Source organism: Pleurodeles waltl, chromosome 2_2, assembly GCF_031143425.1.
Source record: "Pleurodeles waltl isolate 20211129_DDA chromosome 2_2, aPleWal1.hap1.20221129, whole genome shotgun sequence".
Classification (NCBI taxonomy): Eukaryota; Metazoa; Chordata; class Amphibia; order Caudata; family Salamandridae; genus Pleurodeles; species Pleurodeles waltl.
This window is the reverse complement of record NC_090439.1, coordinates 1,123,149,905-1,123,162,771: the sequence shown is the minus strand read 5'-3', so window position 1 is coordinate 1,123,162,771 and position 12,867 is coordinate 1,123,149,905. Positions and strand designations below refer to the sequence as shown.

At 49.4% G+C, this 12,867-nt stretch overlaps 1 protein-coding gene across 2 annotated transcripts in view; it reads left to right on the top strand.

Annotated features, from left to right (window-relative positions):
* The window catches only part of PUF60 (poly(U) binding splicing factor 60), a 269,830-nt gene that overhangs the window by 181,707 nt on the left and 75,256 nt on the right, over window positions 1–12,867 (top strand). For both annotated transcript variants that reach the window (XM_069220967.1, XM_069220966.1), the window contains one exon: window positions 1,268–1,458. In XM_069220967.1, coding sequence (XP_069077068.1) covers window positions 1,268–1,458 — 191 coding nt within the window. The remainder of the gene's footprint in view (window positions 1–1,267; window positions 1,459–12,867) is intronic.

Genomic DNA, 12,867 nt, shown 5'->3' with positions numbered 1-12,867 from the left:
AGTTATTGACCTTTAAGACAGGAATGCACAGTGCTTAATGACTGCAGAGTTAATACCAGTCAACCAATAGGCCAGTGTGTTCATGGATGTTCTCAGTGGTATTTGTGAACCCTGCCATGTCCAGGCTCTTAGGTGGTATCCCTAAGAGTCCAGTCCCTAATATAGCCCCTGCAGCTAATATTTGCTTGACTCTGCTTGCATAATGCCTTTTTTGAACTGACAGTCTTCATGATGCTTTAGGTTTTGTTCTGTTTCTTTCTGATCTGGAGTGATGGATCATTATAGACACGTTGTAGAACATTACTAGTGTGGAAAATTAATTTTTCATCTCTTGAATCTATTGCTGGTCAGTATTAGGACTGCTGTGAAGTTCTTTGCTAAGCTGTGGTGTCTTCTGTATGTAAAAGGATGGTGTTTGTGTTTTTGGTGGCCTTAAATTGGAAGACTATTTGGGCTTCCAGTTATTATGGCTCAGTTGCATATTAGCTCTTGTGGATGAAGTAGTTTTTATGTATACCTTCAATGCCTACCAATTGCAAGCCACAGTTCTGCACTTGTGGCTGTGCCTCTTTAGTCCTAGTTAGACAGGCAAAGTTTGCTAATTGACTTCCATGTTTTTCTAGATTCTAATTTGATTTACCTAGGCTTTTCATCTTTGCTTTCGCATCTCCTTGATGTATCTGAAAATGGTGGTTTAGTTTTTATATTCCTCATTCATGCTAGCAGGGTAAATGGATTCATTAAAATGGTGTTCAAGAGCTATTCAGAATGTTTTGTTTAAGTGTAACTGCAACACTCTCAAGCACCCTCCTCTGGGATGTGGTTCCTTGTGACATGTCTGCCTTTACCATGCAGGGTGTTCAGCACGGTGTAAATATTGTTCTGATGCCAGTATAAACCTGCTCCTTTGGCAAGCAGTGTGGGTAATTCTATACCGTTGGATCAGTAGGTCTGTTCCCTTGATTTAATCCATGACAGATTCATGTTTCTGCTTTGGTCCTAGATAAAGGAAGAGGTTTCTTAAGTTTGATTCTGAACTTAGCGTAAAGTCGATCAACAGTTATTTTTAATTTTTTTTTACTCTTTCTTCTTCTAAAAAGAGGAAAAGTAGACAAAACATTCTAAGATCCTAAATACTAATAAGCGGAGACTAGCACGAACACTAGCAGTAGAGTTGGGATGAAGCGGGATTGATAAATCGTAATGCATATGTGGTGAAGCGCTAACATACTGCACATCAGTTTTTGATTTTTCATCTGTCTTTCAGAATATGAAAAGGGCCAGTCTTCCCAGGATGCGGTGTCGTCGATGAACCTCTTTGACTTGGGAGGCCAATATCTTCGTGTTGGCAAGGCAGTTACTCCTCCCATGCCTCTCTTGACGCCTACCACACCTGGAGGCTTGCCCCCAGCCGCAGCAGTGGCAGCTGCAGCTGCAACAGCCAAAATCACAGCTCAGGTAAGACCATAGATTTGGTGTTACTTTAATGGATGTTGCACAAACATTATATGAATGAATTAGGGCATAGCTTTCTCCAGTTAATTTGCGATGTTTCGGAGGTGGATAATGTAGTTATTAAGCATCTGTTTTGACTCAGTGTTTTGCTTTCTGGTATTAATGAAAAATCTTTTTATAGAAATGGGTATTTCTATATAACCAATGGCTGCTTCTGTTGGTGAACTTGTCTTTGTTGTAGCAGGATTACACCTTTTCCTGGGCATTCACTCAATGCAATAGTACTTTTGCAAAAATCAGACATGTGAAGCCTTTCAAACTACTGTTTCATCCTCCGCTAATAGTTTTATTGGATAGGAGCGTTCCATAAAGGGCTTTAGTTTTCTAGGAAACATTCTGTAGTTTATTACACTTTTGGTAGAACCGGGGAGTTTTTTTAAATCTGTTATTTGAGCTAGTGTTAAAGTATGGTTCTATATTTTGGAGCACTATTGTCAAAGGAGCTGGATTATATACTTACAGTGGATTTAACACTGCTCTTGGTGTGTATTGACCAGTGCTTCAGGGATGCTCTCCATATATCTGCTAATTATATATTACTTAAGTTGGTGAGTGTTTTAAAGCATGGTGTGACTTACCAGTGGTTCCCATACAGATCTCTTTTAGGGATAGAATTCCTTTCCAGTAACCTAACCTAATCCACCCAAATAACTCAGTGTCCATACACTGTCTTGCGTTGTTCCTTTAACTAGCCAATTACTTTTTTTCCCTGTCTGTGTTAATGGAACAGTTAATGGAATTGTAATCTTTTTTGGATGCCTGTGAACGTTCGGATCCTTTTAAATCTGATTTCCAAACCTTGCAAGTTAACTAATGCTGCTGTTGTTACGTATTGCAAGTTTTGGATGGATGTGGGTGTGCCATTTTTAGTGCCGCATTGCTATAGAGCTTTCAGCAACCTGGTTTGCAAAATATTTCTCCCAATACTTAACACCTGTGGTCAGGGGGTTATACAGTTGTAGGAAGTTGGCTCTGTATGCACTATTTCAAAGTAAGGAATAGTATGCACAGAGTCCAAGGGTTCCCCTTAGAGGTAAGATAGTGGCAAAAAGAGATAATACTAATTCTCTATTTTGTGGTAGTGTGGTCGAGCAGTAGGCTTATCAAAGGAGTAGTGTTAAGCATTTGTTGTACATACAAATCCAGCCAATAGGTTTTGTTATAGAAAAATATATTTTCTTAGTTTATTTTAAGAACCACAGGTTCAAATTCTACATGTAATATCTAATTTGAAAGGTATTGCAGGTAAGTACTTTAGGAACTTTGAATCATTACATTAGCATGTATACTTTTTACATAAAACACAATAAGCTGTTTTAAAAGTGGACACTTAGTGCAATTTTCACAGTTCCTGGGGAGGTAAGTTTTTGTCAGGTAAGTAAATCACTTACAAGTCTCCGGTTTGGGTCCAAGGTAGCCCACCGTTGGGGGTTCAGAGCAACCCCAAAGTTACCACACCAGCAGCTCAGGGCCGGTCAGGTGCAGAGGTCAAGGAGGTGCCCAAAACGCATAGGCTTCAATGGAGAGAAGGGGGTGCCCCGGTTCCGGTCTGCCAGCAGGTAAGTACCCGCGTCTTCGGAGGGCAGACCAGGGGGGTTTTGTAGGGCACCGGGGGGACACAAGTCCACACAAAAAGTACACCCTCAGCGGCACTGGGGCGGCCGGGTGCAGTGTAGAAACAAGCGTCGGGTTTTCAATGGAAATCAATGAGAGATCAAGGGATCTCTTTAGCGTTGCAGGCAGGCAAGGGGGGGGGCTCCTCGGGGTAGCCACCACCTGTGCAAGGGAGAGGGCTTCCTGGGGGGTCACTCCTGCACAGGAGTTCCGTTCCTTTAGGTGCTGGGGGCTGCGGGTGCAGGGTCTTTTCCAGCCGTCGGGAAATGGAGTTCAGGCAGTCGCGGTCAGGGGGAGCCTCGGGATTCCCTCTGCAGGCGTCGCTGTGGGGGCTCAGGGGGGACAACTTTGGTTACTCAATGTAGGAAGTTGGCTCTGTATGTGCTACTTCAAAGTAAGGAATAGCATGCACAGAGTCCAAGGGTTCCCCTTAGAGGTAAAATAGTGGTAAAAATAGATAATACTAATGCTCTATTTTGTGGTAGTGTGGTCGAGCAGTAGGCTTATCCAAGGAGTAGTGTTAAGCATTTGTTGTACATACACATAGACAATAAATGAGGTACACACACTCAGAGACAAATCCAGCCAATAGGTTTTGTTATAGAAAAATATATTTTCTTAGTTTATTTTAAGAACCACAGGTTCAAATTTAACATGTAATATCTTGTTTGAAAGGTATTGCAGGTAAGTACATTAGGAACTTTGAATCATTTCAATTGCATGTATACTTTTCAAGTTATTCACAAATAGCTATTTAAAAAGTGGACACAGTGCAATTTTCACAGTTCCTGGGGGAGGTAAGTTTTTGTTAGTTTTACCAGGTAAGTAAGACACTTACAGGGTTCAGTTCTTGGTCCAAGGTAGCCCACCGTTGGGGGTTCAGAGCAACCCCAAAGTCACCACACCAGCAGCTCAGGGCCGGTCAGGTGCAGAGTTCAAAGTGGTGCCCAAAACGCATAGGCTTCAATGGAGAGAAGGGGGTGCCCCGGTTCCGGTCTGCTTGCAGGTAAGTACCCACGTCTTCGGAGGGCAGACCAGGGGGGTTTTGTAGGGCTCCGGGGGGGACACAAGCCCACACAGAAATTTCACCCTCAGCGGCGCGGGGGCGGCCGGGTGCAGTGTTGGAACAAGCGTCGGGTTCGCAATGTTAGTCAATGAGAGATCAAGGGATCTCTTCAGCGCTGCAGGCAGGCAAGGGGGGGCTTCCTCGGGGAAACCTCCACTTGGGCAAGGGAGAGGGACTCCTGGGGGTCACTTCTGCAGTGAAAGTCCGGTCCTTCAGGTCCTGGGGGCTGCGGGTGCAGGGTCTTTTCCAGGCGTCGGGACTTAGGTTTCAGAGAGTCGCGGTCAGGGGAAGCCTCGGGATTCCCTCTGCAGGCGGCGCTGTAGGGGCTCAGGGGGGACAGGTTTTGGTACTCAGTCGTAGAGTAGTCCGGGGGTCCTCCCTGAGGTGTTGGTTCTCCACCAGCCGAGTCGGGGTCGCCGGGTGCAGTGTTGCAAGTCTCACGCTTCTTGCGGGGAGATTGCAGGGTTCTTTAAAGCTGCTTCTTTGGATAAAGTTGCAGTCTTTTTGGAGCAGGTCCGCTGTCCTCGGGAGTTCCTTGTCGTCGTCGAAGCAGGGCAGTCCTCAGAGGAGTCAGAGGTCGCTGGTCCCTTTGGAAGGCGTCGCTGGAGCAGAGTTCTTTGGAAGGCAGGAGACAGGCCGGTGAGTTTCTGGAGCCAAGGCAGTTGTTGTCTTCTGGTCTTCCTCTGCAGGGGTTTTCAGCTAGGCAGTCCTTCTTGTTGTTGCAGGAATCTAGTTTCTAGGTTCAGGGAGAGCCCTTAAATACTAAATTTAAGGGCGTGTTTAGGTCTGGGGGGTTAGTAGCCAATGGCTACTAGCCCTGAGGGTGAGTACACCCTCTTTGTGCCTCCTCCCAAGGGGAGGGGGTCACATCCCTAATCCTATTGGGGGAATCCTCCATCTGCAAGATGGAGGATTTCTAAAAGTCAGTCACCTCAGCTCAGGACACCTTAGGGGCTGTCCTGACTGGCCAGTGACTCCTTGTTTTTCTCATTATCTCTCCTGGACTTGCCGCCAAAAGTGGGGGCTGGGTCCAGGAGGCGGGCATCTCCACTAGCTGGAGTGCCCTGGGGCATTGTAACACAAAGCTTGAGCCTTTGAAGCTCACTGCTAGGTGTTACAGTTCCTGCAGGGGGGAGGTGTGAAGCACCTCCACCCAGAGCAGGCTTTGTTTCTGTCCTCAGAGCACAAAGGCTCTCACCGCATGAGGTCAGACACTCGTCTCTCAGCAGCAGTCTGGCACAGACCAGTCAGTCCTGCACTGAACAATTGGGTAAAATACAGGGGGTATCTCTAAGATGCCCTCTGTGTGCATTTTTTAATAAATCCAACACTGGCATCAGTGTGGGTTTATTATTCTGAGAAGTTTGATACTAAACTTCCCAGTATTCAGTGTAGCCATTATGGAGCTGTGGAGTTCGTTTTTGACAGACTCCCAGCCCATATACTCTTATGGCTACCCTGCACTTACAATGTCTAAGGTTTTGCTTAGACACTGTAGGGGCATAGTGCTCATGCACATATGCCCTCACCTGTGGTATAGTGCACCCTGCCTTAGGGCTGTAAGGCCTACTAGAGGGGTGACTTACCTATGCCACAGGCAGTGGGAGGTTGGCATGGCACCCTGAGGGGAGTGCCATGTCGACTTAGTCATTTTCTCCCCATCAGCACACACAAGCTGGCAAGCAGTGTGTCTGTGCTGAGTGAGGGGTCCCTAGGGTGGCATAAGACATGCTGCAGCCCTTAGAGACCTTCCCTGGCATCAGGGCCCTTGGTACCAGGGGTACCAGTTACAAGGGACTTACCTAGGTGCCAGGGTTGTGCCAATTGTGGAAACAATGGTACATTTTAGGTGAAAGAACACTGGTGCTGGGGCCTGGTTAGCAGGGTCCCAGCACACTTCTCAGTCAAGTCAGCATCAGTATCAGGCAAAAAGTGGGGGGTAACTGCAACAGGGAGCCATTTCTTTACACTCACGGACTCTGAGTCGCCGGAGGGTCCTCCCTGAGGTGTTGGTTCTCCACCAGTCGAGTCGGGGTCGCCGGATGCAGTGTTGCAAGTCTCACGCTTCTTGCGGGGAGTTGCAGGGGTCTTTAAATCTGCTCCTTGAAACAAAGTCGCAGTTCTCTTGGAGCAGTGCCGCTATCCTCAGGAGTTTCTTGGTCTCTTGGAAGCAGGGCAGTCCTCTGAGGATTCAGAGGTCGCTGGTCCTGGAGAAAGCGTCGCTGGAGCAGGGTTCTTTAGAAGGCAGGAGACAGGCCGGTCGGACTGGGGCCAAAGCAGTTGGTTTCTTCTTTCTTCTTCTGCAGGGTTTTTCAGCTCAGCAGTCGTCTTCTTCGGTAAGTTGCAGGAATCTAAATCCTTAGGTTCAGGGGGAGCCCTTAAATACTAAAGTTAAGGGCGTGTTTAGGTCTGGGGGGGTTAGTAGCCAATGGCTACTAGCCCTGAGGGTGAATACACCCTCTTTGTGCCTCCTCCCAAGGGGAGGGGGTCACATCCCTAATCCTATTGGGGGAATCCTCCATCTGCAAGATGGAGGATTTCTAAAAGTTGGAGTCACTTCAGCTCAGGACACCTTAGGGGCTGTCCTGACTGGCCAGTGACTCCTCCTTGTTTTTCTCATTATTTTCTCCGGCCTTGCCGCCAAAAGTGGGGGCCGGGGCGGGCAACTCCACTAGCTGGAGTGTCCTGCGGTGCTGGCACAAAGGGGTGAGCCTTTGAGGCTCACCGCCAGGTGTGACAGCTCCTGCCTGGGGGAGGTGTTAGCATCTCCACCCAGTGCAGGCTTTGTTACTGGCCTCAGAGTGACAAAGGCACTCTTCCCCATGGGGCCAGCAACATGTCTCTAGTGTGCCAGGCTGCTGGAACCAGTCAGCCTACACAGATAGTCGGTTAAGGTTTCAGGGGGCACCTCTAAGGTGCCCTCTGGGGTGTAGTTTACAATAAAATGTACACTGGCATCAGTGTGCATTTATTGTGCTGAGAAGTTTGATACCAAACTTCCCAGTTTTCAGTGTAGCCATTATGGTGCTGTGAAGTTCGTGTAAAACAGACTCCCAGACCATATACTCATATGGCTACCCTGCACTTACAATGTCTAAGGTTTGGCTTAGACACTGTAGGGGCACAGTGCTCATGCACTGGTGCCCTCACCTATGGTATAGTGCACCCTGCCTTAGGGCTGTAAGGCCTGCTAGAGGGGTGACTCATCTATACCTGCATAGGCATTGAGAGGCTGGCATGGCACCCTGAGGGGAGTGCCATGTCGACTTACTCATTTTGTTCTCACCAGCACACACAAGCTGGCAAGCAGGGTGTCTGTGCTGAGTGAGGGGTCTCCAGGGTGGCATAAGATATGCTGCAGCCCTTAGAGACCTTCCTTGGCATCAGGGCCCTTGGTACCAGGGGTACCATTTACAGGGGACTTATCTGGATGCCAGGGTGTGCCAATTGTGGATACAAAAGTACAGGTTAGGGAAAGAACACTGGTGCTGGGGCCTGGTTAGCAGGCCTCAGCACACTTTCAATTCAAAACATAGCATCAGCAAAGGCAAAAAGTCAGGGGGTAACCATGCCAAGGAGGCATTTCCTTACAACAGTGCTTTACTGTGGTTTAAAACCTTTTAAATCCATTAACTATTGAGATGATTCAGGGCCTGCAAAATTAGCAGCAAGTGTTTAGCTTGGTGCATTAAGGATCAGTGTTCTTTTAAAAACTATTTAATATATATATATATAAATATATGCATGTCCAATCGCGTGTGAGACACTTGGGAATTGAATTACATTTTTGCAAGTAATGTTGACTTGTAACAGCAGTAGTGCACGTCTCCAGAAAGGTAATCTGAATAATAATGGGATTTCATGCTGTGGTGCATCGCATGGTCTTAAACTGATTTTTATTTTTTTTACCCCAAATTAGTATCTTTTTTTTTTTTTTTTTTTTTTTATTTTTTTTTTTAATGGAAAAGCATGGACGTTTATGGAGTGGAGTAAAATGAAGCTGGAAATCCAGATTTCTGATGGATACAACTACCTGTGGATTCCTCACCTCATGAATACTCCCATGGCGCCAGCATTCGACGGAAATCTTCTTACTAGTCTCTGCACGTCGACGAGGACGTCACTGTCTCGCACGCGACGCCGTCTGACGTCATACAGGCAATAAGAGGTCCTCGACGACGTGCAGACGTCAGTTCCCTTTTTTCCGTGCATTCGAAACGGTTATCTTCGAGGGAGCAACTGTTACTCTTGCGGTTACAGTGTATATCTTGCTGCGTACTCTTTCTCTGTGGAAATAATGTCGCAGAGAAAGTCTGGATTTAAGCCTTGTCGTGAGTGTGGAGGCAAGATGTCGGTGACGGATCCTCATTCCGATTGCCTTTGGTGTTTGAGCTCCGACCACGACTCGACTTGTGATTCGTGTCAGCACATGAATCCGAAGGCCCTTAAAGAACGCGAGGCGAAGCTGTTTATGGCCAAGTCAAAGGAGAAGCATCATAAGAAAAAGTCTTCTCCAAAACATCGGCGTCATCGAGACTCCCGGCGCCGTAGAGAATCTCGGCGTCATTCAAGGGAGGCTCGTTCCAGGTCTCCGGATCGGCGCCGGAGGACATGGGAGATCAGCCCCACGGTGACGCCGCATCCTTCGACGCCGTTGCTCTCTCCGGCGTCTCCAACTTCGCCTGGACAGGCGTCGGTGATTGAGGTATTGGAGCCTCAAGTGTTTTCTCTGGCGCAGACGCCGAGGCCGGCGTCGGGGTCGCCTCCGAGTCAGGCACCCCAGTATCCGGCTTTTCCCACCCCTGGAGCCGATAGTTCCGCATTCTTGAATGCGATGTATGCCATCTTCCAGCAGATGGCTCCAGGGGGTGCTCCGGCTGGGCCTTTGGCCTTTTCTTTGGGTGATCCTGCGCCTCTTCGGCCGGCACCCTTTATGCCCTTTCTCCCGTTTGGGAACGTGGGCTCGGCGCCAGTGTCGGCGCCGGTGGCCGCTCCGATGGCTTCGGAGGGATTGGCCCCAGGGATTCCCATCCCGTCGACGTCGAGATTTCGGCCTGTGACTCCGGTGGGTCCATCCGTTTCATCTGCTCTTCAGTCGGCGCCGAAGTTACCTGTGGCGCCGGATGCGGCGTCGGTGGCTTCGGAAGATCGCGCCGATCTCCGACTTCGGCAGAGGTATTGTCGACTCCGCGGATTGAGCAACAACTGCATTCAAGGAGGCGTGCTCTCCGGGTACTAGAGAAGCAGGAGTACCAACGAGCTCTAGAGGAAGGAGAGCTAGAGGACTCGGGTGATGGGCTGCGTGGACTGGAGTCGGCCAGTGGGCTGGACACTTCCCCTGAGTGGGACCTTTCGTCCCCGGGGGAATATACCGAGGAAGCTGCTTCCTTTCATACAGTGGTACGGAAGGCAGCTAGTTTTTTGGACCTGCCTTTGCCGGTGGTGGAGGCGAAACAAAACCTTTTGACAGAGGTGTTGCATCCGGCCTCAGCCGCGGCGGAGCCTCTATTACCTTTTAATGACGCTCTGCTGGATCCGGTTTTAGAGGTGTGGAGGAAGCCGGCATCTTCCCCAGCAGTTCACAGAGCCGTGGCCAGGAGGTATCGGACGGCTCCAACTGATCCTGGTTTCCTATCTAGGCACCCTACGCCGGAGAGCTTGGTTGTGCAGGCCTCCTGTTCGTCCAAGTCAGCGCCTGGTTCTTTTCCGACGGTGCCTGGGGACAGAGACTCAAAAAAGCTGGAGGCGCAGTCGAAGAAGATTTTTTCGTCCTGCAGTCTGGCATTAAAAGCCACCAATGCAACCTGTATCCTGGGGAGGTATATTCATGCTCTGATGGATGACATCTCCTCTTCGTTTACAGAGCTTCCCCAGGGTCTTTTGGATCTTGTCTCTGATGCCCAGGCTGCTGCGACCCAAATTATCCAGACGGGACTGGATACCACCGACTCGGTAGCCAGAGCAATGGGCACAACTGTGGTGGAAAGGAGACAGGCCTGGCTCCGTAACTCGGGCTTTTCGACAGATGTACAGTCCACATTGTTGGATCTCCCGTTTGATGGGGACAAACTGTTTGGGGCTAAGGCTGATTCGGCCTTGGAACGGTTTAAGGAGAGCAGGGCCACGGCTAAGTCGCTGGGACTCCAAGCTCCTTCTTCCACGGCCTCTTCCAGATTCTTCAGGAGGTTTCGTGGATTTGGGCGTGGCTCTTCCTCCTCTTCCTTTCGGGGAAGATATCAGCAACCTGCCTCTTCCCATCCCTATAGATCTTTTAGGGGGAAGGGTAGGGTCCGCACCAGGGGAGCTTCTCAGCAGCACTCTGCCTCTTCCTCATCCTCTGGCGGGGTGCAGCAGGGGAAGCAGCCTTAGGCTTCCACCATTTCCCACTCACTCCTCTCCTGTAGGGGGAAGATTACAGCATTTTCTCACCAAATGGGAGACTGTTACGTCGGACACTTGGGTTCTCAGTGTTGTGGGAAAAGGCTACACCCTTCCCTTTCGGGAGTTTCCGCCCCTCATCCCGCCCCGCCCTTCGTATTGTTCACAAGAACACCTCCTGTTGCTAGAACAGGAGGTAGAAGTCCTCCTTTTAAAGGGCGCGGTGGAGTTGGTCCCGGAGCAGGAAAGGGGTCAAGGAGTTTACTCAAGGTATTTCCTGATTCCCAAGAAGGATGGTCGTTTGAGACCAATTCTGGACCTGAGGATCTTGAATTGGTTCCTCAAGCAGGAAAAGTTCAAGATGCTGACCCTAGCACAGGTGCTTTTGGCGTTGAACATGGAAGACTGGATGGTGTCTGTCGACTTGCAGGATGCTTACTTTCATATCCCGATACTCAAGTCACACAGGAAGTATCTCCGGTTTGTGGTGGGATCGCAACACTACCAGTTTGCGGTCCTTCCGTTTGGTCTTACTTCAGCACCTCGAGTCTTCACGAAGGTGATGTCTGTGGTTGCGGCAGAGCTCAGAAGGAAGGGGATAGCAGTATTCCCTTACTTGGACGATTGGTTAATCAAAGCCAAGTCCCCGGAGCTTGTGTTGCGGCATCTGCAGTCAACAACCCAGTTGTTGTTCGACCTGGGCTTTTCGGTGAACGAGCCCAAATCTCACCTAGAGCCCTCTCAGCGCCTCCTGTTCATAGGGGCAGTACTGGATACAACATTGGGTCGGGCCTTTCCTCCGCCTCAGCGGATTCAAGATATTCAGGATTTGGTTCCAATGTTTCGAAATGGAGCGGTAGTTCCAGTCCTCAAGGTCCTTCGTCTGCTCGGTCTTTTTGCCTCCTGCATTCTGTTGGTCACGCATGCTCGCTGGCACATGAGGGCTCTTCAGTGGTGCCTCCGAAGGCAGTGGTCTCAACACAGAGGGGATCTAGAGGGTACTGTCAAGATCTCCAGAGATGCTGCTGTGGATTTGAAGTGGTGGATTGCAAGCAACAATCTTTCACAAGGAAAGCCGTTCCAGCAGTCGCCACCAGTGACAACAGTCATAACGGATGCTTCCACTCTAGGGTGGGGAGCTCATCTGGGGGATCTGGAGATCAAAGGTCTTTGGTCTCCAGAGGAACAGATTTTTCACATCAATCTGTTAGAGTTACGGGCTGTACGTCTGGCTCTCAAGGCCTTCCTCCCTTCCCTTCGTGGTCAGTCGGTACAGGTCCTAACGGACAATACTACCACGATGTGGTACATAAACAAGCAGGGAGGAGTGGGGTCGTTCCTTCTCTGCAGAGAAGCTCTTCGACTATGGTCCTGGGCAAAGGACCATCGGATTTGCTTGATAGCAAACCATCTGGCCGGAGTTTTGAACGTGCGTGCGGACAGTCTCAGTCTCCACTTCTCGGCAGACCACGAGTGGCGTCTCCATCCAGATCAAGTCCGTTTAATCTTCCAGAAGTGGGGGTTTCCTCGGGTAGATCTGTTCGCCACTCGAGAGAACGCGCATTGTCCGTTGTTCTGCAGCCTTCAGTATCCGATGCAGGAAGCGTTGGGGGACGCGTTTCAAATGACCTGGTGCGGCCAGTTGTTTTACGCGTTTCCTCCCATACCCTTGATTCCTCGAGTATTGAGGAAGATTCGCCAAGACTGGGCTCTAGTAATCTTAATAGCTCCGGATTGGCCAAGGAGGGTGTGGTACTCCGATCTTCTCCAACTCTCAACGTGCCCGCCGCTCCGTCTCCCTTTCAGGGCAGACCTCCTCTCGCAGTCGCAGGGGCAGGTTCTACACCCCAACCTCCAGAGTCTGCACCTACATGCCTGGAGATTGAACGGGGCAACCTGAGTTCCTTCTCTCTCCCGCCTGAGGTAGTGGATGTTATATTAGCGGCCAGGCGACACTCCACTAAATCTATCTACGCTAATAGGTGGTCTAAATTTGTTGCGTGGTGTGGAGAGAGGCAGATTGATCCCTTACATGCTCATCTATCGGACATTTTGTCTTTTGCTCTATCTCTGGCGCAAAAAGGTTGTGCAGTGGCTACCATTAAAGGTTATTTATCGGCCTTGTCAGCCTTCATATGTCTTCCAGACCAACCATCTTTATTTAAATCCCCTATTGTTATCAGATTCTTGAAAGGTCTTCTAAATCAATATCCTCCAAAGCCATTCGTTATGCCGCAATGGGATTTGTCCTTAGTCCTGACTTTCCTTATGGGGTCCCCTTTTGAACCTATGCA